The sequence below is a fragment of the Dipodomys spectabilis genome, unplaced genomic scaffold, assembly GCF_019054845.1.
Source record: "Dipodomys spectabilis isolate Male_0828 unplaced genomic scaffold, ASM1905484v1 ptg000234l, whole genome shotgun sequence".
NCBI classification, from domain to species: domain Eukaryota; kingdom Metazoa; phylum Chordata; class Mammalia; order Rodentia; family Heteromyidae; genus Dipodomys; species Dipodomys spectabilis.
The window spans coordinates 248236-274874 of NW_024870911.1; the positions used below are offsets into that span (position 1 = coordinate 248236).

General features: G+C 33.9%; 1 protein-coding gene across 19 annotated transcripts in view; it reads left to right on the forward strand.

The window, feature by feature from the left end:
• The window catches only part of Ppfia2 (PTPRF interacting protein alpha 2), a 271881-nt gene that overhangs the window by 207296 nt on the left and 37946 nt on the right, over positions 1–26639 (forward strand). For 10 of the 19 annotated variants that reach the window (XM_042699012.1, XM_042699006.1, XM_042699013.1 and 7 more), the window contains 6 exons: positions 1152–1372; positions 1822–2059; positions 4158–4187; positions 6229–6359; positions 9015–9169; positions 15889–15982. In XM_042699012.1, the coding sequence (XP_042554946.1) occupies positions 1152–1372; positions 1822–2059; positions 4158–4187; positions 6229–6359; positions 9015–9169; positions 15889–15982 (869 nt within the window). The remainder of the gene's footprint in view (positions 1–1151; positions 1373–1821; positions 2060–4157; positions 4188–6228; positions 6360–9014; positions 9170–15888; positions 15983–26639) is intronic. The other 9 variants (XM_042699018.1, XM_042699009.1, XM_042699015.1 and 6 more) reach the window with 1 other exon arrangement.

Below are 26639 nucleotides of genomic sequence, written 5' to 3' on the forward strand. Positions count from 1 at the left end.
TGAGAAAAATTAAGTTCAACGTTCCACAACTAGAAAGCTGACAAAGTCAAATGCTGAACCGTTATTTGTGTGGCTTTGAATACCATGTTTTGAACTATATTGCCAAACAAGTAGATTTTTAGTTTGCCTGGGTTTTTAAGCAATAGTATTAATTCAAACTGATTATTACTTTAAAGTCTCTAAAATCATTTTTGAAAAAACAGGCATACAATATATGCTTAAGTGCATGAACTAAAAATGAACAAATGAAGAATAAATTAAAATCTCAGTTTTTTACTCATTATATGACAAATCAATGAGTATTTTCTGGTACCCATAATCTATGGTAACATAAATGCTAAGAGTTCAGTTCCTTAATCATGTCGATACTGTGAGAAATAAAATATTTATTTATGTCAGATAAAAAAGTTTTGTGCTTAAAAACATTAAGTTCTTTTTTTTATGATGACAGCAATGAAAACTGTTTTTTTTAACAGACTTCTGTAGGGCTTTCCCATATGTTTAACATTCTTATTTCTTCGAATCACAATTTTTAAAACATCGATCCATTGTTTATTCAAAACCTTTTTCAAAGAAGAAATTCTACTTAGAAGATAGTGATGTAAATTGCAGCCATTTGGGATTAAAATGTTAATAATGTGATCAAGTGTTCAAAAAAGTAGAGAAGAAATTAAATTATGTTGCCATTTTTAATAATATTTAATACATACCTATGTGTGTTTGAAGAGAGAGTTCTTATTTGTAATTTGCTTAACATAATATTTCTAGCTTTTAAGAGATTAATTAGGGTAAGAAGTCCAAATACAAAGTAGAAATAAGTAGAGATCGTTATATTTTGATCAAAGGACAGCATTACAAATGTAAATGCTTTACATTATACATATAAATATGACTGAGCTACAAATCAAGTGTAAGTTTATCATCTTTATTCCTAATAAATTATAGCTAGTTGTGCTGGCAATACCTTTCATTACTAAAAATGTTAAGGAAATACTTCATTGGACTAGTAAATTAAAATGTTAGTAATTAGTTCTGCTTTTGTGAGACAAGCTATACATTAAACCTACATGTTTTGTTGTTGCTATTTTCAGGTTAGTTCTTTAAAAATGAACGGTCTGATAAATACTGTATTTTGGTCATTTATCATTTAGGTAAAATCACTTGGGGATCATGAATGGAACAGAACTCAACAAATTGGAGTACTCAGCAGTCACCATTTTGAAAGTGACACAGAAATGTCTGATATTGATGATGATGATAGAGATACAATTTTTAGCTCAATGGACCTGCTTTCTCCAAGTGGTCATTCTGATGCCCAAACTCTGGCAATGATGCTCCAGGAACAGTTGGATGCTATTAACAAAGAAATAAGGTGATGTTTAATTTCTACTGATAAGTTTCAAGAAATGAAAGACTTTGATACTAAAAATGTGATCCTCAGATTAGAAGCATGAATATAACCTGAGAGCACTAAACCCGGAGAAGCTGAGACCTCACCCTCTACACACTGAATCACAATGTGCATTTAAACAAGGCCCCCAGGTTACCTGTCTATCACTTGTGTAAAATTAAGGTAACTCTTAGAAGGTACACACAATAAACATATACAGGTTAATGACATTTAATGTATTCTCATAAAAGAATAAGATAAAGTTTTACCTAGAATATGCTACAAATTCACCTGCAAGAAGCATTTTTTATAGAAAGTTGGAAAGTGTTTTATTGGATATATCATACAAAATACTTTTAATTGATTTGTTATGCCAACTCCAATAGCCTTTATAGCAGTCTAATCACAGTCTATGAACTTGCATCTTTCAGGCTGATTCAGGAAGAAAAGGAATCTACAGAACTGCGTGCTGAAGAAATTGAGAATAGAGTGGCAAGTGTGAGCCTGGAAGGCCTGAATTTAGCAAGGGTCCACCCAGGTACCTCCATCACTGCCTCTGTGACAGCGTCATCACTGGCCAGCTCATCTCCCCCTAGCGGACATTCAACGCCAAAGCTCACGCCAAGGAGTCCTGCCAGGGAAATGGATCGGATGGGAGTCATGACACTGGTATGCTGATGAGGCCGGAACTGTGCTCCTGTTCATAGAAGTGAAGTCTTCGCATGCACTTACTGCTTGCTCTAGTTTATGGATTAGACTATTATTTTTTTGTTTTATTTTTAAGCCACAACAGCCATGTATGGTAGTTCCCATGATCCATCCCATTGTGAGATGAGGAAACCATTGCTCATATATATATGTAACTTTCTCAAGATTACATTCTATGTCAGTGGACAGGCCAGGTACTTCATACAATAATAGCTTTCTCCATGACTGAATACCTTAAGTGCAATTGACTGAGGTCATACGGATCAAATGCATCTGGAGTAGAATTGTTTTGATATATAGTAAGTACTATGTTAATGTAATAATATATTTACACTCTTTTGATATTATTTTTGTACATATAAAAAAATTGCCACACAATGTTCACACATTTTCTTGGGCAGTCATAAATGAATAAAGAGCAATAAATGAGTATTATTACACTATAGTTAGAGCACCAAAAATGTTTAAGGCATTTCCTTAAAGAAAAATAAATGCTTAAGATTTTAATACCTAGATTTGGAAAATGTTTAAGGCATTTCCTTAAAGAAACGTAAATGCTTAAAATTTTAATACCTAGATTTGGAAAATATAAAAAGGAAATCCAGGAAGTGCTTGCTTCTTAAAAATGTTATGTCACTGAACTGTTTAGATATATTTCTTTTACCTATAAGTAATATTGAAAGGAAAAATATATGTTTTGTTATAATTCATGTTAAAATATTCAGGAAAAGATTTAGAATTTTAGAGACAGAAAATTAATTGTTTTGGTATTTTTTGATATTTTTTATTTTTAATGTTTTTTATCGTGAAAATACTATACAGAGGGCTTACAATCACATGAGTAAGATAATGAGTACATTTCTTATCAAGCATTGTTGCCTCTTCCTTTGTTTTTTTCCTCCCATCCCTTCCCTCCCATCTCCACAACTACATTCTCCCTTCCCTGCTCCCCAGCCCAAATTGTAAAGTTTGTTTTTCAACATAGCATCTTGTCATCTCATTGTTGCAGTGGGTTAACCTGTATCCCTATTTAAACAATTTGTTTTTTCCCTTCCACTCCCCAAATTATACCAACATCATATACAGTGAAAACAAGGGTTATACCGTGGGGGAGGGACTTAACAAAAATCTCGTGGTACCTTATAAATATGTTAGAAACAATAGCAAGCAAGAAAAATCCACTTGTGTCTTTAACTTTTTTTAAATACTAAGTTTTCACATTATACTACTTTCCAAACTTCGTTTCTAGTCTTGAGAATACAGTATACTTACCTTTGCTTTTCCTTCTTACTGCAAAGCAAATGCTTAAGTATAAACAACATGTAATGGTATGTGCTTAAATGACTGAATGGAAAAGTTCAGCAAATTTCCTACAAACAACAAAAATATAAAGCATAATAGAGTAGTTCAATAACAACTGCTATAGTTACATGAGAAAAATTAACCAAGTTGTTAAGGGTATCAAGTTCATTTGGAACCATGAAAAGTTGTGACTGTGTTTTAAAAATTCTGTCGACAAGCACACATATGAAAAGGAGTATCCTCAGAAGTAAATTATGCTGAAGTCAGAACTTGGTAAGGCTTATGTGATTTGGAGGAATGTTGTTGGATTGTGAGGAACTTTGAGATCCTGAGAATAAAATTATTGCCAAAACAGACATGAAGCTCTTCCTGGACGGAGCAGAGGGAGTTTATACTCTCTATGTATGTGCAGTGGATTTTGTTTCCCCATTTCTACTTTATTGTTAGGATACAGGTCTACATTTGATCTGGTAACACCTCACACTGAACTCTGTGCTTCATACTCACAAGGTCCCTGTCTCAGACCCAAAGGATGTGGAATGGCTCCACCATGAGGATGTGAACCCTTGCTTTCTGGGGTTCTCTCTCTAACTACCAGGAGGAGTGGCTTAATAGAGACTGAGGGACATTTATTTAGGAAAGAATGCAATGAAGCATAAAAGAGATAGTCAAATTATAAAAACTGCTTAAACTTGGAACATGGGTAAATGATAATGATTAATTGTTTTATGTTTCTTTTTATTACTACCCATCACAGCCAAGTGACCTAAGGAAACATCGGAGAAAGGTACTGTAGATATAACATTTATATAATTGTTGGTTGAATATTGCCTTTTATCCTTGAAAGCTTTAAAGTGAGATTACCTCTTCAGAATCTTTTTGACATCAAGAAAAATATTAAGTCATTTATGTCTAATTGAGTTATTTAAGTATGAAAATATAAGTATATACCTCAAACATGGAATCATTTATGCTCTCTAGGGTGATGGTTAGATTCTGAGAACTAAGTGTTCGGATTTCCTACGAAATTCTTAACCCATGGATACATGGTTGGTGTTTTAGCATCAACACTAGAACAAGGCTGGTTGGTTTGATACACCAGCTTCATTATTATTCAGTAATGGTTAGTCCAACCCACCTGGAGACAACTGCCAAGAAAGGATACTAATTGGGTACAGTTTTCAAGGGAAGAAGTTCTTGGATTACCGAGGCTAGTCTGGATGCAGGAGTGAAGGACGGAAAGCCTGGGCAGGAGCCCTTCAGAAAAAGGGAAGGAAGAGCAGGGCAAGCAGGTTCAGGATTTTTAAAAAGTAACCATTTCAACTGGCTGTGGGGCATAGAGACCTGGGAGTTGTCTTAGTTCTGGAGGCCCTGAGGCAACTGAGGAGGAAAAATGCTGCCTGCTGGACCCCTAGGATTGCTGGGTTTACATATGAAAGACTTCTTTAAGATAAGTGCTTTGCTATCTCTAGGAATTAATTAGTCCTGAGAAGAGTCATCTTCTCAGAAACCAGAGCATCAAGGGTACAGAAAGCCTGCAAATAAAGAAAGAATACATATACATATTTTTTTCCCTTGCTCAGCATAGAGGAAACAAAATCAACTCCAAACCCTGATTCACAAAATGACATCTTATTAGATACGTAATCCTTCACTACCATCCCAGGGGACCACGCAGAGGCAAGCAGGCACAGGAGAAAGATTATTAGGTTTATTAGAAGAGCCATATTTCCCAGGAGAGGAAGCACATGACTTCGGTGCCTAGCTAAGTGGCAGGAGCGTCTGGGGGCCAGTAGTGAGTAGGTGCATGCCCAGGTGGGTCTGGGCAGAGAGAGGGAGTGACCAGCTGTATGGCCAACTCTAGGGCAGGGAGGACCTCAAGTCTGGGTGGAGCTGAGGACCAAAGGTGGAGATAATACTAGCAAGATATATACTAACAGATGAGAAAGATTCAAAGTAGGGAGTAGAAAGATGTCAATTATTTCTCCACAGTTAATTTGATTTGGAGAAAGTTATTTTTTTTGTAACAGTTCTGCTTCTCTGTTCCTACTGAAATTGATGATATCCTGAATTGATCTGGATTTGAACTAAACTGCTCTTTAAGGAATTCCTTGCATCCTATCTGCCTTTGATTTTTCAGTACCTTTTCTATTGTCTGGTAGTGAAATAATAAAATGACAGAAATATGTTCTTTCCTTTTATTTTAGTGTTTTCATGTGGAGAGCTTTATTCTTATAAACTGAAACCTAATTTCTTGTAATGTGAGTTATTAGGTGGAATAATTCAAAATATTTTTTCAAATAAGAGCTTATTTTTCAAACTTGCCTGTATTTTTAAAAAGAATTTTCACTTAACAGATTTCTTTGTGGGGTCTGAGGCTAATAAGCCAAAGTGTCAAGTACAGGTACAGAATTCTAGTTCAGATCTCAGACCTTTTCCCCCAAATTGTTGGATTGTTATGACAATCTAACTTTGCATAATGCTTTTTTATTTAGTAAATTTTCTCAAATACGTGTTTACCACCTCTTTATAAAAAGAGTATGTTCTCATATGCTAAAATGGGTTGCAGAGTTGCGTTCTTTATTATTGTTGTATTTTGATCCACTCTTCAACAATAGTTCTGTGTAGCAGGCTTATGCATTGCTAATTGTAACATGACAGTTTTGCATAGCTGTGAAAGTCAAATTCTTTTAAAACATAAGCATATATAAGAAAGATTTATTTACCCTAAGTCTTTGTACTGGAATTACTCAAATTACCTTGCCTTTCATTGGTATCAGTATCAGTTGAAAATCATAGTTCATTTGAATGTATTGTTTCCCTTCTAGATTGCAGTTGTAGAAGAAGATGGCCGGGAGGACAAAGCAACAATTAAATGTGAAACTTCTCCTCCCCCTACACCCAGAGCCATCCGAATGACTCACACCCTCCCTTCTTCCTACCACAATGATGCCAGGAGGTAAGACCACCTGAGCACACTACATATGGATTCACAAATATCCATTATCCCTCAGTGTCATAATATATATTCCTATGACATTTATATAAAAGTTGTATTTGAGTCATAATTCTTCATCAGGGTATTATCTTGCTCCCTTATAATTCTTGTTACAAACCAAATTTCCGTTCTTATGTCAAATTTTGAACCTTGAAATTGTAAGGTATATTAAATAGGTATGTTTCATTAAGTAGCCAACGAAGAGAACACCACTCGCTATTCAGGCAGGAAAAGAAGTTTATTTGCCGAACTGCTGCCCCCACCATGGGTGGTGGAGAGGAATGGCTGAAAAAAGAGGAGGGGAAGGGGCGACCCAACCCTGGGCCAGGACTAATCTAGGCCAGGGACAGGAAGAGGTGTGGCCAGGTGGGGGAGAGGTGTGGCCACACTGGATGCGGATGTGACCTCAGGTTCTGGGACCCTCCTAAGGTTAGATGGGAGGCATGTGACCAGAGGTGGCCCAGGATGTGACCTAGCAGGAGGAGAAGGTGACTGCTTCCAGGTCTGCCAGTTACCTAGGTAACAGATACTGGGAAGAAACTTAGCCAAGAGGTAGGGAGGTGGCCCTGTGCCGACCTTACAGAAATTAACTGTATCTTTTGTAGTGTTGTCACTACATATTATACAAGATGATGTTACCTATTGCATTTTCATTGTGCTGAGGAAAAAACTTAAGAATAGTAACAAAAAGCTAGAGGGATTTAGGAAAAGACAAAATATTAATTGTAAGTGTAAAAGGAATTCAGGTTTGAAATGTCCATGACTGTTTCTCATTTGTTTTTAAGAAACACACATAAATTTAAGAAACAGGTAAGTGCACTCTGTGTTTCTGAAAGAAAAACTCCTTTGGCCAAATTTTTAGAATAATAATACATTTAAAAAATAAATTTAAAAAACATTCATTCTGCTTAAAATATTAAGGAAAAAAATGTCAAAGGGTAATATTTCATCAGCCATTGAAAATATTAAGCTATGTGTTGGTGGCTCACGTCAATAATCTGAGCTACTCAAAAGACTGAGATCTGAGGATCTCAGTTCACAGCCAGTCTGTGTAAAAAAGTCCATGAGACTTATCTCCTATTAACTACCAAAAAGCCAGAATTGGAGTAGTGGCTCAGGTGGTGGAGCAAGAGACTTGAGTGAAAAAAACTAAGCAACGGTGCCCAGGGCCTAAGTTCAAGCCGTAATACTGGTGCGCGCGCACACACACACACACACACACACACACACACACACACACACACAGAATTAAAAGGTAGTAGAGTCTTTAAAGTAGGCACAAGTTTATTTGAAAATGAAAGGAAAGCCATGAAAGTAATAAGAGTTCCCAAACAGAGAGACCTCCAAAAAGGAGTCCAATGGAGCTGTCTCAAGAGTGGTCATTACAGTATGGGCTCCTCCCATATCTCTGGCCTATGTGCCAATTGTGTCTCTTAAATATAATGTTTTAATGGCGCATACTTTTGAAAATAAAGCTTTCTGAGCTGACAGACATTTCCCTTTTGACTATTATTAAATATTAACTTGAAGAAAATGATACATTTCAATATATATTTCTTCCGCATGACAAGAAAACTAATTATATTTGAGCATGACAAGACATTGCTTTTGAATTTAGAGATTATGAACTCAAATGAACGTGAACAAGTAGAAAATTATACATTATATCATCAAATTAGAAACTACAAAAACTTATAGTACTATATATTGCAGGCCTATTAATACAGCGCCAAACATCTTGACCAGAAAGTGAATCTACTCAAACTATTTAAAAATCATTTCATCTTACCATGTATCTAAAAGAATATTGCGAGTGATAATTAAGAAATAATATACACTGATTACTACCCTTTATGATGTTTCCTTCCAGAGTATAACTAAGATGATTTTAGAATTGAGCTTCAAATGTGTGAGAAAGAAAGGAGGCTAGGAGAAAATCGAGTAAAATCATAGGTTATGATGGCAACTTCAACTTCACAATTAGCTGATGACCATCTACTTAAAATTTAAAAAAAAAAGAGGGACCCATGCCTATAATCCTAGCTACTCAAGAGGCTGAGACCTGAGGATCGTGGTTCAAAGCCAGCCCAGGCAGGAAAGTCACGGAGACTTTTATATCCAATTAGCCATCAGAAAACTGGTAATGGCACTGTGGCTCAAGCAGTAGCTCTAGCCTTGAGTTGAAGAGCACAGGGACAGCACTCAGGCCCAGAGTTCAAACATCAGGACTGAAAAAAAAAAAGATTAGGAAAAAAATACAATAAAGTCTGATGAAGAGATATAAACAATGTATCAAATACTAAATAATATGACATTTACTATTCAGTTATTAGACCATCTCAAGACCATCCATTTATGTGGTCTAGTGTGATAACACCGAGAATAAAAAGGGGGAAAACCTTTTGGAACAAGAAGACATGTTCATACTGAAAATGTGGCCAGAGGAACCATGATGCTCAGGAAACTACATTTCAGTATCTTAAGAGGAAGCTGGGAAGAGGGAGAAAATAACATTCAAAGTCTCTTTGTTCCTCCTTTGTACATTTATAAAGGAAGCAAGTCTTCTGTACCATGTGCACCAAAATGAACAATTGTCCTTTTTTGTGTGTTTTGCAGTAGTTTATCTGTCTCTCTTGAGCCAGAAAGCCTTGGGCTTGGAAGTGCTAATAGCAGCCAAGACTCTCTTCACAAAGCCCCCAAAAAGAAAGGAATCAAGTCTTCAATAGGACGTTTGTTTGGGAAAAAAGAGAAAGCCCGTCTAGGGCAGCTCCGTAAGTATGCAATGTGTATGTTTGGTGGCCCACTATCAGCACTTGCTTTTGTCCCTTGTAACTGTTCATCTACTTTTCTTTTTTCTTCTTTTCACGTCTTCACTTTCCTACCTGACAATATGTTCCGTCGGCTTTGTAAATCCAACTCAGCTGAGTAACACTGAATATAAGTTATCCTGAAAGAACATTACAAAACCTCCAATCCTTTTATTTCTGCTAATAGTTGGAAATTACTTAGTGCTAATATTTGTGAATCCACAACAACTCTGTGAGGCACCTATGGTTACTGACCTCCTCGTTTATGAGTAAATAATGTCTTAGTAATTCACAGAAATCATATTAACTTTAAAACAATTGAGTATACTGCTATTTCGTCTTGTCTATCATCTTTTGAGTGCTGAGGGTTTGAGCCTAGAACCTGGCTATGCAAGGCAAGTTCTCTACTGCTTGAGCTACATTTCTAGCCCTTTTGCTTTTACTTTTATCTTATTTTTATTTTTTTATCTTTACTAGGTTTGAAGTCAGGATCTCTCACTTGCTAGGTGGGTGCTCTACCACTTGAACCACAACCCCAGTCCCTGGTTTTGCTTTTTTGAGACAGTATCTTCTCAGTGTCTTTATTCTGGGTGGCCTTGAACTCATCGTCCTGCTTTTGCCTCCTAAAGCAACTGTGCACTACCATACCAGGCTCTGAGCAAGAAGGTTTCATTCTATAGAGGAGCAGAGGGAATGTACACACTTTTGTCCTTAGCTAAGGACAAACTACTGATGAGAAAAGCAATGATAAAAGGATGGAATTTTTCAGAAACCATTCAGAAAGTAAACCAATTCTCTTCAAGGAACTGACAATAAAATATCTCTATTGGAAATAATAATTGAGCAATAAGAAACACACACATACACAGAGACATACACACACACACACACACACACACACACACACACACACACACACACACACACACACACGTGCATAAGCAAGCTCCAGAAAATCATATACATAGCAAAAGACATTAGTACCAGGACTTGACCATTACTTTGGAGAAAGTATCAATTTCAACTTGACTTTTGTTTTGAAGGGTGTGTCCAGGTTGCAACAGGAAGACCATCAAAGCTTTTCTAACCCAGGATTAGAACCTTGTGATGCCCAGTGATGCATCAGACCATGCTAATACTCTTTCTGATGCGTGCATACAAATGCAATTCATTTCTTCCTATCCATTAGTATGGAAACATTCTCCTGGGCAATCAGTGTTTTAACAATCAGGGGGAAAACAAAAGAGAGGGTAACAATGCTCAATATGAAATGTACTTATTACCTTACTTATGTAACCATAACCCCTCTGTACAGTATCTTTACAATAAAAAAAATATAATTTAAAAAACAGTCATTGCTTGAGCTAGGGTAGAGTGGTAAAGCACTTGCCTAACATGCATACAAACCTGGGGTCAATTCTTGTCCTGCAAAGGAACAACTAAAATGACATGCATGATCCTTCTATCTCTCCCCAGTAATAGCTTATCACTCCCCTACCCTTAATATCGAAGATGAGGAAGATGAGGTGACTGCTAACAGCTCTCCTTTTAATTTGGTCACCTGTCAATTACTTTATAATCTACCACAATCTGAAATATACACAAATACTACAAAACTCTAGAAATATGTATCTTTAGTTAGCACAGTTGATAGCTTTAGACACTGAAAGCTAGCTACCAAGAAAATTTGAGCCAGTACTAATATATTCAAATCATATTTTATGATGATGCTCTCTGAAGGCCAAAGTAATATATCTGAAATGAGATTAGTCTGCTTAAAAAGGATGGCCAAGTATTTGGCTACAAACATTGGATGAGGATACAATAACTGATAGTTTTTTGGAAATGGCAGAGATATGTCAAAACAATGTTAGAAAGACCACCAGATAAATGAATTGGCATTTGGGAAAACTATTTACAAGATGAGAAATTATAAAATCATATAAATACATTGGAATAAAATACCGGTTGCTTAGTGTGAATAGAATGTACAAATAAATAGAACTATCCCCATACTCTCATTTTCCATCTATTAGTTATACAAAGGGAAATTGTATTGTTACATCTCCACCCATATTTATACAACATTCCAATCAATATAATCTCCATGAACCCCCTAAAATAAAATCCCCCAACAGGTTTTCTTGTTTCACTTTTCATCGTTGCAGTCTTATTTCAATAATACTCAACTTTCTTTATACCCATGCCAGCACAACCCCTTTAACTAGTTCCCTTTCACCTACAGAGTGTATTTCTGCCTCCACCCCTACTCCTTCTACCCTGCTGAGCATTGCTTTTCCCAACTTCTCTATGCTGTTCTTGTAGGAACTCTCATTTTTTACTTTTGTCTTCTTACTTGAAAAGAAAGAATTCACCCAGAAAAGACTTGCTAGCAGGAGGGCATCAATATCCAGATTGCGAGGCTTAAAAAGACCAGATGATTCAAAATAATGTCTTTATTCCCATTTCAGATGAACGAACTTGGGCTAAGCCTTTGTTATGTACAAAGTGCCACCAATGAGCTTTAGGAACATGACTAAGATATACTTATTGGTACTCAGTTTACTGAGACAGATAGTATATTTTCAGATAGTATATTTTCACGCAGAAGGAAATAAAACAAAATTAAAGTTCAGTAGAGATAGATATCTACATAGATATTGATAGACAGAGAGAGAGAGAGAGATCTGGCCCCTTAGATTGTTTTCTACTAGAGTATCTGTCCCCGCATCAGGACAACTGGGAACACTGTTTCTGGATCCTAGTATTCATCATTATGCATAAGTAGTTAGAATAGAATACCCTATAGCTTGACTTTCCATTTTATCTGAAGGCAATACACAATTTAGAAATAAAAGAAAATTAAGTCTAGTTAAATATAGCCACACATTGGGTATGTATTTATGTATATAAGTAATATTATTATATACAAATATATATATAAATGCATATATATAAGTAGTATAAGTAGATGCAAATATATTCACTGAAAGAAAGGAAAAATCAAAATTCAACAAAGTAAACACCAGGAAAGGGGTATTTGAAGGGGGTGAGGTGGAGTCAAGTGGAAAGAGTTGGACAAATGGAGAGGAAAAGAGGGAGAAATTGCATTAAGAATCCAATACATAGAAAATTAAGAGGAGTGAAGGAAGGAGTTGGAAGGGGAGAGATGGGTGAGCATATTGAAAGGGGAGACATCGATCAAGATATATTCACAAATTGCTTTGTTAAATGGTAACTCCTTTGTACAATCACTTCAATCTAATTTTAAAAAGTTAAATAAAATACATAGTTCTCTCAGACTAAGCTCCTTCCTCCCTTGACGAAGCTTCTCAGATTCAGATCAGGGAAGGCAGTTAGCAAACTGGCTCTCAACATCCCTGAAGACATGAGTAATGAAATAATTAGGTGGAATTAATAGCTGGTTAAATAATCATCACCCAATGGTGCAGGTGATAGGATTCACTCCATCTTCAGGCTTTCTAGTTGCAAGGCTCACTCTGGTTAGTCCTTCTCCCTTCTCCCTTGGGTATGAGTAGGAATCATAAATGAAACATTGGTACTATCCCAAAGAGACTATCTCAAAATGTAAGAGGGCTCCGAGCTATCAGACTTTCAAAGTAAAATGTTTCTTTTTGTTTGTTTTGGTGATTTGGAATAAGTGTGAAATCTTAGTAAAATAAAAACAAGAAAAGCAAAAAGAGCACTCTGAGCATGGCTTTAGCAAAATAGACCCTACTTGGCAAGAGTGAAGTTCTGAAGTCTTCAAATCCCTGTACCTGAAAATAAAAGTATATCTTTTAAAGTAAGAAAATAGAAATGCTGCTTTAGCAAATTTCTTTCACATAAACAAGGGGAGGAATATATGTTAAAAGTTTTTGTTTTGTATATTAAATTTTAATTCCATTTATGGCTATATGACAAATTGAAATGTAATAGTACAACCATTGAGTTATTATGATAAACACAATTCCATGTCAAATATATTTCAACAAATGTGGCTGAAGAATAAAATAGTGATGTAGATAGCAGATATCCCTGAAATGTCCATCGTCATGTAATCTGTCTGATGAGACAGACTCTTTCATCAGATTGAGAACAATAACCACAGATTAAATTGTAGAGTTTATAATCACCTGAGGTGATCCTCAAGTAGGTAAGTATGGGAAATGAACCTGGCGTTACAGGGGTAACAGAATCAATTCTGGGGGAAGGGAGGAAGGCCTGACCTGAAAATGAGTTAATTGGTCTATAACAACTACACTTGCTGGCAGTTTGCCCACACTTTAGAGAACTATCCTGAATGTCATGATTCATGAGTTTTACCTACTTTGTGCCATATTCTTCTTGGTACTTTTCAAACAGAATACAGCCTCAATAATCTATTAAATCCTTTGGAAACAAAACTACACAAAGAATTTCAGAGGACTCAGTAATTCTAATTTCTTCATTCATTTCTTTTGTATAGGTTTACTCATGAAATGAAAAATACCAATATCTAATTTTGACTTTCAAAATACAACTAGAACTTTCTTTGTTTCCTTCCACAGATTGCATTGCTAAAATAAATGTTCTTTTTCCATGAAAAAGTTGAGTTCTTGAAAAAAAATCAAATTATAAATTGCTAGTTATTTTATTGCTGGGAATAATAGTAATAAAGCCTAATTCATCTAACCATCTATCATTTGAAAATATTGCATCATTTATAGAGTGAATAAGCCTTTTCAATCAATCCCCAACAAAAAGGTGTGGACCAGTGGAGAATTTTATAACTTAAAGTGAATCATTCACTTTTGTTTCTATGTGAAGAGAGCATTTATATTATTACTTGCAGATATGAATAATAATTCATGGAAGTATACTAAGACAAATACACAGAAGGGAAATAAAATAAAAATTTTTACTTACTATATTTATTAGAAATTTTCACATTTGGACAGGTCTCCCAGGATTATTTTGGTCAGCCAGTGAGTATTTTTCCTAATGAAAACAACAATGAAAATATTCCATGATAAATAATGACTTCAATATTATGTCATAATGAGTAAAATATGTCATAATGAGTGAAATAAATTTTGGCTATAAGCTCCAATTAGATTTAGATAAAAATCAATGTTTCAATTAAAGATATTTTCTTAAAATTATTCAGTTCACTAATAAGATTATTAGGCTACAAGATTAAATTATATATACTGGAATAACATAATTAATGACTTCCAGTATCATAAATTGTCAGAAGAAATTGTGGAAAACTGAGGCAAAAAACATGTTCTGTTCCATTCTAGTAAAGAAAAAACATATAAAACCAAGACTTACAAATTTTAAGTAAGAAAGTATTCATTGCAATCAGGGACAAGTGAAGGTTGTCTTTAATAGTTTTTACTGATAAATTGGTGACTTCTTTTTTTTGTTTTTAATGGTCATGGGGCTTGAACTCTGGGCCTGGGCACTGTCCCTTGCTCTTCAGTTCTACTGCTTGACCCACAGCATCACTTCCAGTTTTCTAGTGGTTAATTGGAAATAAGAGTCTCACGGGCTTCCTGCATTGTCTGGCAAGCCTCAGATCTTGGCCCCCCAGTAGCTAAGATTACAGGTTTGCGCCACTAGAGCCCAGCTAAATTGGTGACATTTTGAGAGTACTCTTTTTAAAACTATTGGCTTCATCCCTCCTAAACTTGAACCAACTATAGTTTAAATCCCTTCCATTTATATGTATCCATACCTTTGTCTACTTAAAATTAGAGCATTTTTAACTTGAGATGACTTGATAGTTTTTCATATACATAAAATATGAAAGAAAAAACACACCAAACATAAATTTTCATTTTACAATTACAAAAGCTAATTTGTGAATCAATTATACTTTTAGAATTCTGGACTGAAATCATTATACTGTGAAAGTAACAGGTCTATATTTAATACAGACAATTTTTTTTCTTCATGTATATATCTAAGGCTAATAATATTAGAACTAATTAATACCTTCTTGATCTGTTAAGTAAAAATGTGTTTTCTGATCAAGGTCTTTTGTAGAAAACCTTAGAAGTTTTTTCAGGCATTGTGAAATTTAAAAATTAACTCTAAACCCTATCTAGAGTATAACTGAGTTTCTTGTATAAGTCAGACATCTGATCAAAACAAAATTCTTTACCATATGTAACATATAAAGAGCCTTTAGAACTCAGCAAATACCTGGCCTTTCTCTACCTCAGAATTTTAAACACTAATTAACTTTCTGTTTAACAATGTATAATTTTCTCATTATATATGTGATATGGTAAATACTTTGAGTATTAGGAGGAAAAAACAAATCATTAATATTATACAAAGATGCACTCTGAATTTTCCATTATCAAAGTCAAAAATTTGACCTGAAGCTTAAGTATTGCATACTGAAGTGTTTGCCAGTGCACAGGCCAAATTGACCATTTTGAACTTTTTCCACATTTACATTATTGTGCAAGATAACTATACACAACTAGTTAGTTCCTCCTCAAATTCCATTCTTTCACTGTGTTTTTAATGTATTTAGCTGTGTTGCCTTATTTATGTTGAGTTGGAAATATAATATAAATTTCCTAAAGTAATGTGATATTAAACAGTTACTCAAACACACTTTTAAGAGTACAATGTTAGAATGATCGAATGTGTATGGATTAATGTAAATAGTTACTTCTTCACAGGAGGTTTTATGGAGACAGAAGCTGCAGCTCAGGAATCTTTGGGGCTAGGCAAACTTGGAACTCAAGCTGAAAAGGATAGAAGACTAAAGAAAAAGTAGGTTTGGAAACCTTTCTTTATTTTTTTCCGTTGCTCCTGTATTTATTCTTTGTCATTGTTTGCAGGGACTTAAGAAGAGACTAACTGGAACCAAAACAATGCCAGAGTTTTCATAGTATTACCTAAAACACAATGCTCATGTTTTCTGATGATAATAAGCCATAGTTTAAAATGAGTATAAAAATCCTCAGCTGATAAAGAACAGCTTTTATAAGTGACCAAAACATTTATTTACAAACTGAAAAAAATATACTATCTAACTTTGTGTTTTCTCTCCAGACAATTATAAGCCTTACTCTTTATAATGGGGTGTGGAAGAAGAGAAACATTTCTCTGATTGAATATAAACTTATTTTAGACTTATAGCAGACTGCTTTGCATCTGTCAGGAAACTGATAGTTTATCTTCATTCATATATAACATGGAACATTTAGATGACTTACAAAATTGGCAAGTTTTAGTTTCAGCAGCTGTTGGAAGGCAAATGAGCCCATAAATAACTTATTTTTAGGATACATAGTAACATTTTGAGGGATAAAATAACAGCCTTAGAATTTTTTTCTTTAAAAATAAAATTTTTCATCATTCCAGAATCCATTGTTTAGTTATTTGTTTTTTTCTCATTCTCAAATACTTACTACGTTGTCTTTATGTTCAAATTTCCCTTCTTTCCTATGAAAGAATATTTATGGCCCTAGTCATCACTCTAAAGATATGCCCTATGGTTACAACACATAATATTATTGTCTTCATAGTTTTCCATTTTGCTTGAGTTGTAGTTTTTTGTGAATAATAGGAACAGTGTATTTATAAGTTGTAGAACATCCCACTAACTTGTTTATTACTCTGTTACTACCAGATTGAATAGAAATACCAGATAGAGGAAAAGATCTTAAAATAGTATTTCATGAATAAAATCTAATGCTGTTATATTCGGTGACAAATAGTTCTATAGAAGAACTAATCACTCAAAATATATTAAAATATCACAATTTGTTTCAAGATTTCAATTTTGTTTAGTAAAATCAAGAAATTCTATATGTGTGTAGCTTTCTATGGAGAAAACGCGTAGGTTTTTCTTCAAAAGAGATTTTTTTCAATTAAGTACAAGGTGAAAGAAATATGAAAAATTAAAGCCAGCCTGGGTATTGTAGATATATTCTATAAAAGTTACATCTCAGTTTCTTCTAAAGGAATATTAACCAATGATGTCAATATGTCCAGCTTTCAAATTTGAATACAAGGTTAACACTGATGTAGACACTATATTATCTGTTGGTTGTTGGGGCCAAGTGAATCTTTTTTACAGCTCCTATAGTAGAATATTTTATTTATGCAATCATTTAAATGCAATTATTTCAGGTGTAGCTATTATTAAATTTATACTCTATTAGGCTGATATATAAATTTTGTAAAATTAGTTATCAGTTCTTAAGTAATCTCACAGTCCAAACTTGATCTCACCATATTTCTACAAGTGTTTTGTTTCCCAACATGTTTTGTCAAGATATATTTATAAAATGAATTATGCAGAATACTTGTCATCTATACAAGTCTACTAACAACATTCCATTAGGCAATAAGTGCTAACATTTCTTCAAGTAATTACTTCCTATAGAATAATGGTATTTAAGTTAATAAAGCCAATAAGACAAAGGAGAGTCAAATAAAATACAAAGTATTTTCCTGGCTTTGTTTTTTTTTGGTTTTTGTTTTGTTGTTTTTTTGGCTATTCCATAAGAAGCATAAATAGGTAACTATTTTTTCATGAGACATATACAAATAAATGCCAATGATTATTCAGGATTTGCTTAATATGATCTTTTTGTTTCTGTTATCAGAATGTGATGTGTTTTCGTGAGTTTCATTAGCTAAGCAAAATAAATTATTCCTAAAATATATGGTTTCAAGTTTTATTTCTTTTTTAATGACTCTTAAAATTGATAGGTTGTTCATAAACTTTCTTATGTCTATAGCTTCATTTAAACAATTCCAGTTTTCTTTTTGTAAATGACAGCATGTTCTATTTCATTATGTTTTAAGGACTCATAGGCTTACCTTTGTCTAAATTTTATTTTTAAATTTTCTGATATTTTCTGAGATTCTTTTAAGTTATATGAAAATCATTAAAGCTATTTTACTTTAAATAAGTAAAAATAAGAGTTGGAAAGGTGGCTCAGTGGTACAGTGATTACCTTGCATGCACGAGGCCCTGTGTTCCATTCCTCAGCACCACATAAGCAGAAAAAGCCAGAAGTGGCGCTGTGGCTCAAGTGGTAGAGCACAAGCTTTGAGCTGAAGAACTGGGGGACAGCGCCCAGACCAGAATTCAGGCCCCACGACTGAAAAAAAAAGTAAAAATAAGTAGAGAATCACTTTTAAAATGTTAAATACTATGTTTCTTATGAAGAGTTGTAAGTAGTTTCTAAATTTCTGTTTATTGATTTACAAATGATGTTTCAAGATTTAAAACTGTGTTCACTATCTCAAATTTCATATTGCATATTCTTCTGTCCCTGGAATTAAGCAGAGCTAGAAAATAATTCTTACTTTTAAACTTTTCTAAAATATCAGTTATCTAGAATTAACAATCTGTGGCTTTAAATTTAATTGAGAGAAATCTTCTTTAGAGGAGCTAATTATGACACTTTAAAACCATACGGGGGGAAAATAATTTCAGCGAGCAACATCTGAGACATTCCAAATCTTTGCAAAATTTAGAGAGTTGTAACGTTGGCAGTCTCAAACAAAGGTGTCATTTGAAGTATACTTACCATCTGGAAAATTTAACATACACAGGTGAGAACAGTTATAAAAATATGTGTTTCTATTTTTGTCTTATTTTTCCCTAGCTTTCTGATACAGACATTCATTTTACTTACATTCCTGACTTTAATCCCCAGATTGGAAATAGGAAATTAGTAATAGTAGATCTAAAGATATTCGCATTTGTCAAGAAAATCTTTTCTGCTTTTGTCTTCCTGTCTTCTTTTCCCACAGTAGCTGTTATTTTAACAGAGAAATGTCTAACCTATGTGCATACTGACTGTTCTACCTCATTTTACTTGACCTTATTTTTGCTTTATTTTTTATATGTAACCTCATATATTTCTCTGGCAGAATATTAAATATAGTTCAGACCTAAAATAATTGTAGCAAACTTGAAACTTACCTAGGTTAATATTTTTTATCTTCTCTTTTTAATTTAACCAGTTTCTCTCTCTCTCTGTCTCTCTCTGTCTCTGTCTCTTTTATTCTTTGTAGCCAACTAGTGTAGCTTTCTTAAAATATGAGGGGAAAACTATTAACAATTTATTCTTTTATATATAGTCTCTATGTTAACATTGTGATTCTTCAGAGTTTTCTCACTATGAGCTCCCTCTGGTGGTATCTTGACTCAGATCCTATGTTTAATTTCAATGGACTCCAGGTATCTTTACCTATTCAACAACAACAAAAAAAAATCAATATTTTTCCCTTTCAAAACAACTGATAATTTCATCACTTTCCTTTTGTTCTTATCTATTAGAACTGCATCCTTGTCTCAACTCTTCAGCCTGTGTTTTAAGAACAAAAAGACACCTAAAACTAAAAGAGCTAGGACAGCCAGTTAAAAACAACCACAAAAAATATAATTTAAAAAGAAACAGTATTGAATAACAGAAGTCACTTCAAGATAAAAAATTTACATAGGCTAGTCCAACAAAAAGAAATAAATTTCTAAGTAAAGTTCAACTTCTCTAAATTTTATGTAGAGTCTAGGTTTGTGAATTTTATAGTCCTTTCTGGGATTAGAATTTAGTTGATGATAAACAAAGGAACCTGGAAGTTAGAGATCAAAATGTCAGCTTTTTCTCATAATACTTTTATAACAGTGCTCATATATGTGACATATGTGTGTGCGTTTGTGCATATGAATCTACATAGTCTTCTACAGTACCAAACTTTAAAAAAAATGTTAACTGACACAGAGTAGCTTTCAATCATAGTGTTCTAACATCCACTGAGATAAAACTTACTTTACCTTTAAAAATAAAATAGTAATATTATGATTCAAATGTTGAGACATGAACTATTAACATAAATGAACATTTATGTCATTAACACTTTTGTCTGAAGAAAGAAAAATTTAGTATCTGGCTTAATTAAGTATCTGGTTAAATTTTTATTATAATTTCATCAGCTTTTACCCTACCATCACAGAAAATACTTAGCTGTCAGTTTTATATACATTCATCAGTAGAAATGAGTTGAGAGAGTCTAAGTTCCCTGGGTCATCAATGACCATGTAGTTTAGACCTCAAAATAATTGACAATTTCCATAAGTGTACAATTTTAGTGTAAACCAAATTTGTCTCAGAATTTTGAAGTTACTAATCTTCTTGTTCCCAGTTTTGTTTACTATCAGTTGGTTACCATGCTTTTTAAGTAAGCATTAATTTTCTTAAAATAATTTTTTCTCTAGCATTTTTAAGACCATTTTGCTTTGCCTTTGGGATTCTGAAACATCATTAATGTGTCTATTCAAAATTTTTATGTTTCATTTTTTCTACTGAAGATCTGTTAGAAGATTGCTTGACATTTATATCCATAAAAGATTTGCATTTATAATAAGTTCAAGTTTAAATCCAAGAAGCTTATTTTATTTTACAATGAAAGTGAATTAAGTGATAGTAATATGTCTAATTCTCAAGACACACCTGAATAAGCAATGAACATATTAAAAGTGACAGAATATCCAATGAATACTTATATTCAGAAATACAAATCATGAACTCTTTGACTTCATTTTTTATGTGCTAATGTTTTATCCTGACTTTTGTTTTGTTGGTGTTTGTTTGTTTGGTTTTGTCTATTGTGAGGCTTGAACTCAGGGCCTGGGTACTGTTCCTGAGCTCACTTTGTTCAAGACTAGCACTCTATCACTTCGAGCTAGTATCACTTCTGGTTTTCTGATGGTTAACTGGAGATAAGAGTCTTACAGGCTTTCCTGCCCAGATAAGATTTGAACTATGATTCTCAGATCTCAGCCTTCTGAGTAGCTAAGATTACAGGCATGAGCCACCATCACCCAGCTTTTCTCCTGCCTTTTAAAAACTACATTTTTTTTGTTAGTAAAAGACAGGTATATGCTGAAATCTTTCTGTAAGTTAGGCATTGAATTGAAAGACCATGGATTTTTAATACACTGAGTAAGTTATCACTTTCAATCTTGAGCTACAATACTTATAATGTATTATTATATGCTAGAATTTTCTACATCCTTCTACAAGGATAACAGGGCTAAATGAACATGTATTTCATACTTGAATCAATACTTCAACATCATTAAAATGAAATTAGCATCCTAGCTCAGCTTTCAGCAGCTTCCTCTCTGGAGAAGCAGTTTTATCCTTGGAGCATGGTAGTCACAGTTAATCAGTACCAATGAATCTTAATGCTCAAGCTTCAAAGACGTAAAAGTGAAGCTCTATAGATTTAGTTAATTTATTCCCCTCACAATCCTTAGGGTCTCTTTCAGTGCATAATCTTTAATGTTTTGAGATTCTACATTTTTAATCTTTGCCATTTGGAAAGTTGAGTGTGCATATCTCTAAGCAGAATAAATGTCATTGAAAATATTCATGCTCCAAGGTATCAAAAAAACTCCACAACATCTGCAATAAATATTCATGAAGTGCACGTATGCCAAGTTTAACTTATAAATCAGAACACACCAGAAGTCAATTTATATGATGTGTCTTTTCATCTAAAAGCTATACACATGGAGAGTAAACATTTGTTTTCTTCACAAAAAAATTTGTTTTGTATGTTGTTCCCAGAAGTGGGAGAGTGACTGAAATGTTTTGTATAGCTTGTAAATCCCCACATTATGTGGCTCCTATTGCTTTACCATCCCTACTTCCCAACTGGCGTTGGATGTGGTTTTCATTCTTGGTAACTATTGCTTGCTTATGATTCACTCCCATCTTCTTGTATATATATATATATATATATATATATATATATATATAAATTTTGGGAGGGGGGTCCCGGTCGTGGGGCCTGAACTCTGGGCCTGAGCGCTGTCCCTCAGCTCTTCAGCTCAAGGCTAGCGCTCTACCTCTTGAGCCAGAACTCCACTTCCGCCTTTTTTCTTTTTGCTTATGTGGTGCTGAGGAATCGAACCCGGGGCCTCAGGCATGCAAGGCAAGTGCTCTACCACTGAGCCACCTTCCCAGCCCTCTTGTATATTTTTGTATACTTCTTTTTCAGTTCCTCCTCATCTTTTGTATGGTAATGATAAGAACACCTGTTTTGTGTAATGACTGCACACTTTCCTCATTGAACAATTATATGGTAACAGGCAAATCATGGTTTCATTAATTGTATACATGTTCACTTTTTTCCTGAGAATTGGAGGCAGAATTTGCTGTTTTCATCCACATATGAAAAAGCACAGAGGTATACAAAGTGTAGATTTCAGAACTCAAATCTCCACTGGATTGTTTAATGTGTCAGAGTATGGACTTAATTTTAAATTCATAACTCAATTATAATTGGATTTTTACTCTCTGTAATGTTATATATGGGGAGTGAATAAAGAATTCCTGTTTGTTTTTTTATTCTGAAAACAGCAAAACCTTATTCTCCTAGAATTTATTTGCTCCCACTCCGTCTATCTTTGTATCATCCTTTCACAAACTAACCTGTTAGTTTTATCATCACTTCCATAGTGATTCCTCACCAAATCGGACACTCTTCAAGGCCAACTGAATCTGGTGATCGCCTCAATTTTTCGCTTATCCATTCAGATAGATGAGTCCTTCCTAAGAAGTGCTATCATGTGTTTAGACTTCTTTCTTTCCCAAGATATTACTTGTTTTCTATCCTCCCTTGAACTATTTCATTTTCTTTCTTTTATTTTTTTTTGTGCCAATCCTAAGACATGAACTCAGGGCCAATCTGCTGTCCTTCATCTTTTCATGCTCAAAGCTGGTATTCCACTACTTGAGTCATAGCTCCACTTCTGTCTTTTTGGTGGTTAATTGGACATAAGAATTTAAAGGATTTTCTTGTTTGGGCTGATCCTGAGTAGCTAGGATTACAGGTGAGAGCCATGAGCTCCCAGCTTTTCCCATTATGTCTTTACCTAATATTTCACACTCATAACTTAAGCCACTAAGAGTTCATTAATTATTATATAAAATTTCATTGGGTTCCATTGTGTGTCTCATCCGCAGGCATCAATGAATTTCATTCTCCATCACACTCTTCAAAATAAGTGTGTTGCTGGAAAAATATAGTAGGGAAATCTGTACCAGCTTCCTTTGGATATTTCACCCTGACAATAACTATCATGTTTTTCTGTCTATTGTTGCTTTTCTTGCTGGAAAGTCTTCTGCCTTTGAACATGAGTCTTCTGCTAGAATGCTTATAATGAGAAAGAGAGAGAGAGAAGAGAGAAACAAAGACAGAGAGACAGAGAGATAGAGAGAGACAGAGAGATAACAAAAGAAAGCAGCAACTCTTTTCTTATTCAAGACCATCCCTTCTCAGTTTCTAGATTATTTTGTTATGGTTTCCTTTTCTCGAAGATGAGAAATAGTAATACTCTGAAGCTTAATATTTTGAAAGAAGTATTTTTTGTTCTGCTTCTCTACTCTAGCTACTACCACTTCACTCTTCATTTTGGTGCTATAATCTGATTTTAAAATATTTTAATAACCAATTGAACCTTAAAAAGCAAGACCAATTATATGCCACATACGAAACTCATGGAGTGAGTTTCTTCTTGTCTGAAACTTCAGATCCTAAATTCACAGATTTATGAACAGAGAATGGTACATGTATTTGTTAGAAGATATGAAAGATTGAAGTGAGACAATTGAAAGGTTTTAGGTTTTAGGTTCTCACCTGAAATATTAAACATTTATTAGCTGGTAATAGTCATATCTGGATGGATGCTAATATTCCAAAAGAATGTCAATAACTCTATTTGGTCTAATTAGTTAATTAATAACCTAATCTGTTCTTTTTTAAATAAGTTTTTATTGTGAAAATACTGTACAGAAAGGTTACAATCACTTGAACAAGGTAATGAGTACATTTCTTATGAAAAACATTCCCACAAAAATTATTTTGCTCTTACATACAGTGGTTTTTAACTGAAGAATATTTAATTTTGAAAAATCTCTCTTCCTGTTATCTTAATCCTGACAGTTGGCAATGAAGAAATAAATAATGTAAATATATGTTTATGGAAAAGAGTATATGGAGATTCATGAGATAAAAACTTTAAAGCTTTATGCAGAGGAAGAACTTCTCTGCAAATTCACCCTTACCTCCTATGTGCCCCTTGTATTGCTACAAATTTTAGAGTAGTTTATGGATGCAGTAGTTTATATCTTCTTTGTAACAGACTTTTGAAAGCTATGAGATGAAATATTTAATATTTAAAGTGAGGTAGCTGCTCAGAAGTGATTTTAAATTCATTGACTATGGAAATGAAGTCTTAAGTGATATGAAAAATCAGTATAAATCTGTACACAAAATCTTTTACAAATTGAGAAGACCAAGATATTAGAACTCTGAGTAATACTTTACAATGTGTGTTTCATATGGGGTTTTGTTATTGTTTGTTTTAATTTTTTGTAGGTTGTGGGGCTTGAACTCAGGGCCTGGGTTTTGTCCCTGAGCAATTTTTGCTCAAGGCTAGCTCTCTTTCACTTGGAGCCACAGCTGTACTTCTAGGTTTCTGGTGGTTAAGTGGGGAAGAGTCTCATGGCCTTTTTTACATTGGTTGGCTTTGAACCATGATCCTCAAATCTCAGCCTCATGAATAGCTAGGATTAAAGATGTGTGCCACCATTTCCCAGCTTCTTGGGTTTTTTAAAAATAATTTCTTTTACAATTTATTTTCAAGTATTTTTATTGATGGTTATTAAATTTATTAAAAAAATAGTGAATGAAGATCTGAAGAAGATTTCACTGTGTGCATATTGTATCAAGTTTTTTATTGAAAAGATTCCTAGATAGCTGATAAGTTAGAGATTATTTTGCTCCTGGTAGTGAATGGCCCCAATGCTTTTGGGCAATTATCCTGGAAAGCTCCTGTGTCTCCCTTTTCTTCAGAATTTATGATAGAGTTCACAGATTTTGTGTCAACAAAAGCATTCCAAATCTATAAAATACTAAACTTAAGAAAAATGACCTTTTTTGTTCTTAATTTTTTATCTGTTCATTTATGAGGTGAAAAATATAATGTAAATTTCTCTGACATTATGATGCCAATTATTTTCATACTTTAGGTTGTTATTTATGTGAAAATTTAAAGAGCTTTCCACAACTGTTCTAGAGCTAAGGCCAAAGAATACTCATTTTTCCAAAGTGCTCATTTTATTAAAAATACATGGTTTCTCTGAATGAATGCCTTTAGAAGAGGCATGTGCAGGGTGTTTCATTGCACGTCAAGCTTTTCTTTATAATGATGGTGCAATGCAAAAGAAAATGCTCTAATGTGTTTAAATCTCTAAAAGAAAATTTTCTGCTTCATATTTTGTTGGATAGAACATATTTTATGAGTTGTAGTAACAGTTTCATTTTTCTAAGAATTAGTCTATTATGCTTAAGTAGAAATTTTAAGCAATATTACCATTGCTTTTTTTTGTTGTTGGATTATTTAACTTCCAGATTTTCTCAATGCTTCTACTGCATCCCAGGAATAAGTTGGCACTTCCAAACGCAACAGTGAAGTCAATGTTGTTTTGCAATGGTTTCTGGTAATATTAATGAAATAAATCTAGCTCATTATTTTTTCAAAGCAACATTTACAAACACCTGTTCAAATAAATAAGCATTTCTGTTGAAAGCCTGCATGACTGGCACCAACTTAACGTTTATTTTTTCCAGTTCAAATAAAGGAAAGATGTAATTGGGCAAGGCAAGAAGAGCTATCCAATTCTTTTTCATTTCCTTCTGTTTTTATTACTGGTACATACATATTTACAAAACAATTTTCATTGCAGCGCCTGTTAGAATAGAACATATCTGAACTTGGATTGGGTGTTGAAATTTGATTTTTTTCCCCAAAATAATGTTTAGGGAGTTGGAGCCCAAATCTACTAAGAACTGTGACCAATTTTTATGAGAATAAGAATCCAGGGTGTTTGATCTTCAGATCAGACAGTGCTTCATCTACTTGGAGAAGCTACCTCTACAGAAGTCTTAGTATGCATTTTTCTTGAACTTTAGCACTAGTCTCCTAAGGCTATTTAAAATTAGAGTGCCAATCAGCAAGCAGTTGTTTCTCTTTGTAAAGTAACAGAGATGAGGCCAGACGTAAAGAATGTTCTTTACCAAAGTGCTTTGATTTTTCTCCTGGGATGTATTAGAGGCTGGGAAAATGTGGCCATGCATGTTTCAGAGGTGGCTCATGCTCAAGATAGACTCATTGGTCAACGATTAGCACTCTGCCTGACCAAATTTTTGGACACAGTGAGTATGTGTATCATGGTGTAATTAATAACAAAAGGAAAAAAAAGCACCATGTCATTCTCATATCTGAGAATTCTCACATCTGAAATAATGCTCTTATTTTATTCCATGGCTTTCTTTGGATTGAAATGTATCCATTAACATTTGTGTGCTTTTCTTTTTCATCCATCCTTCTCCA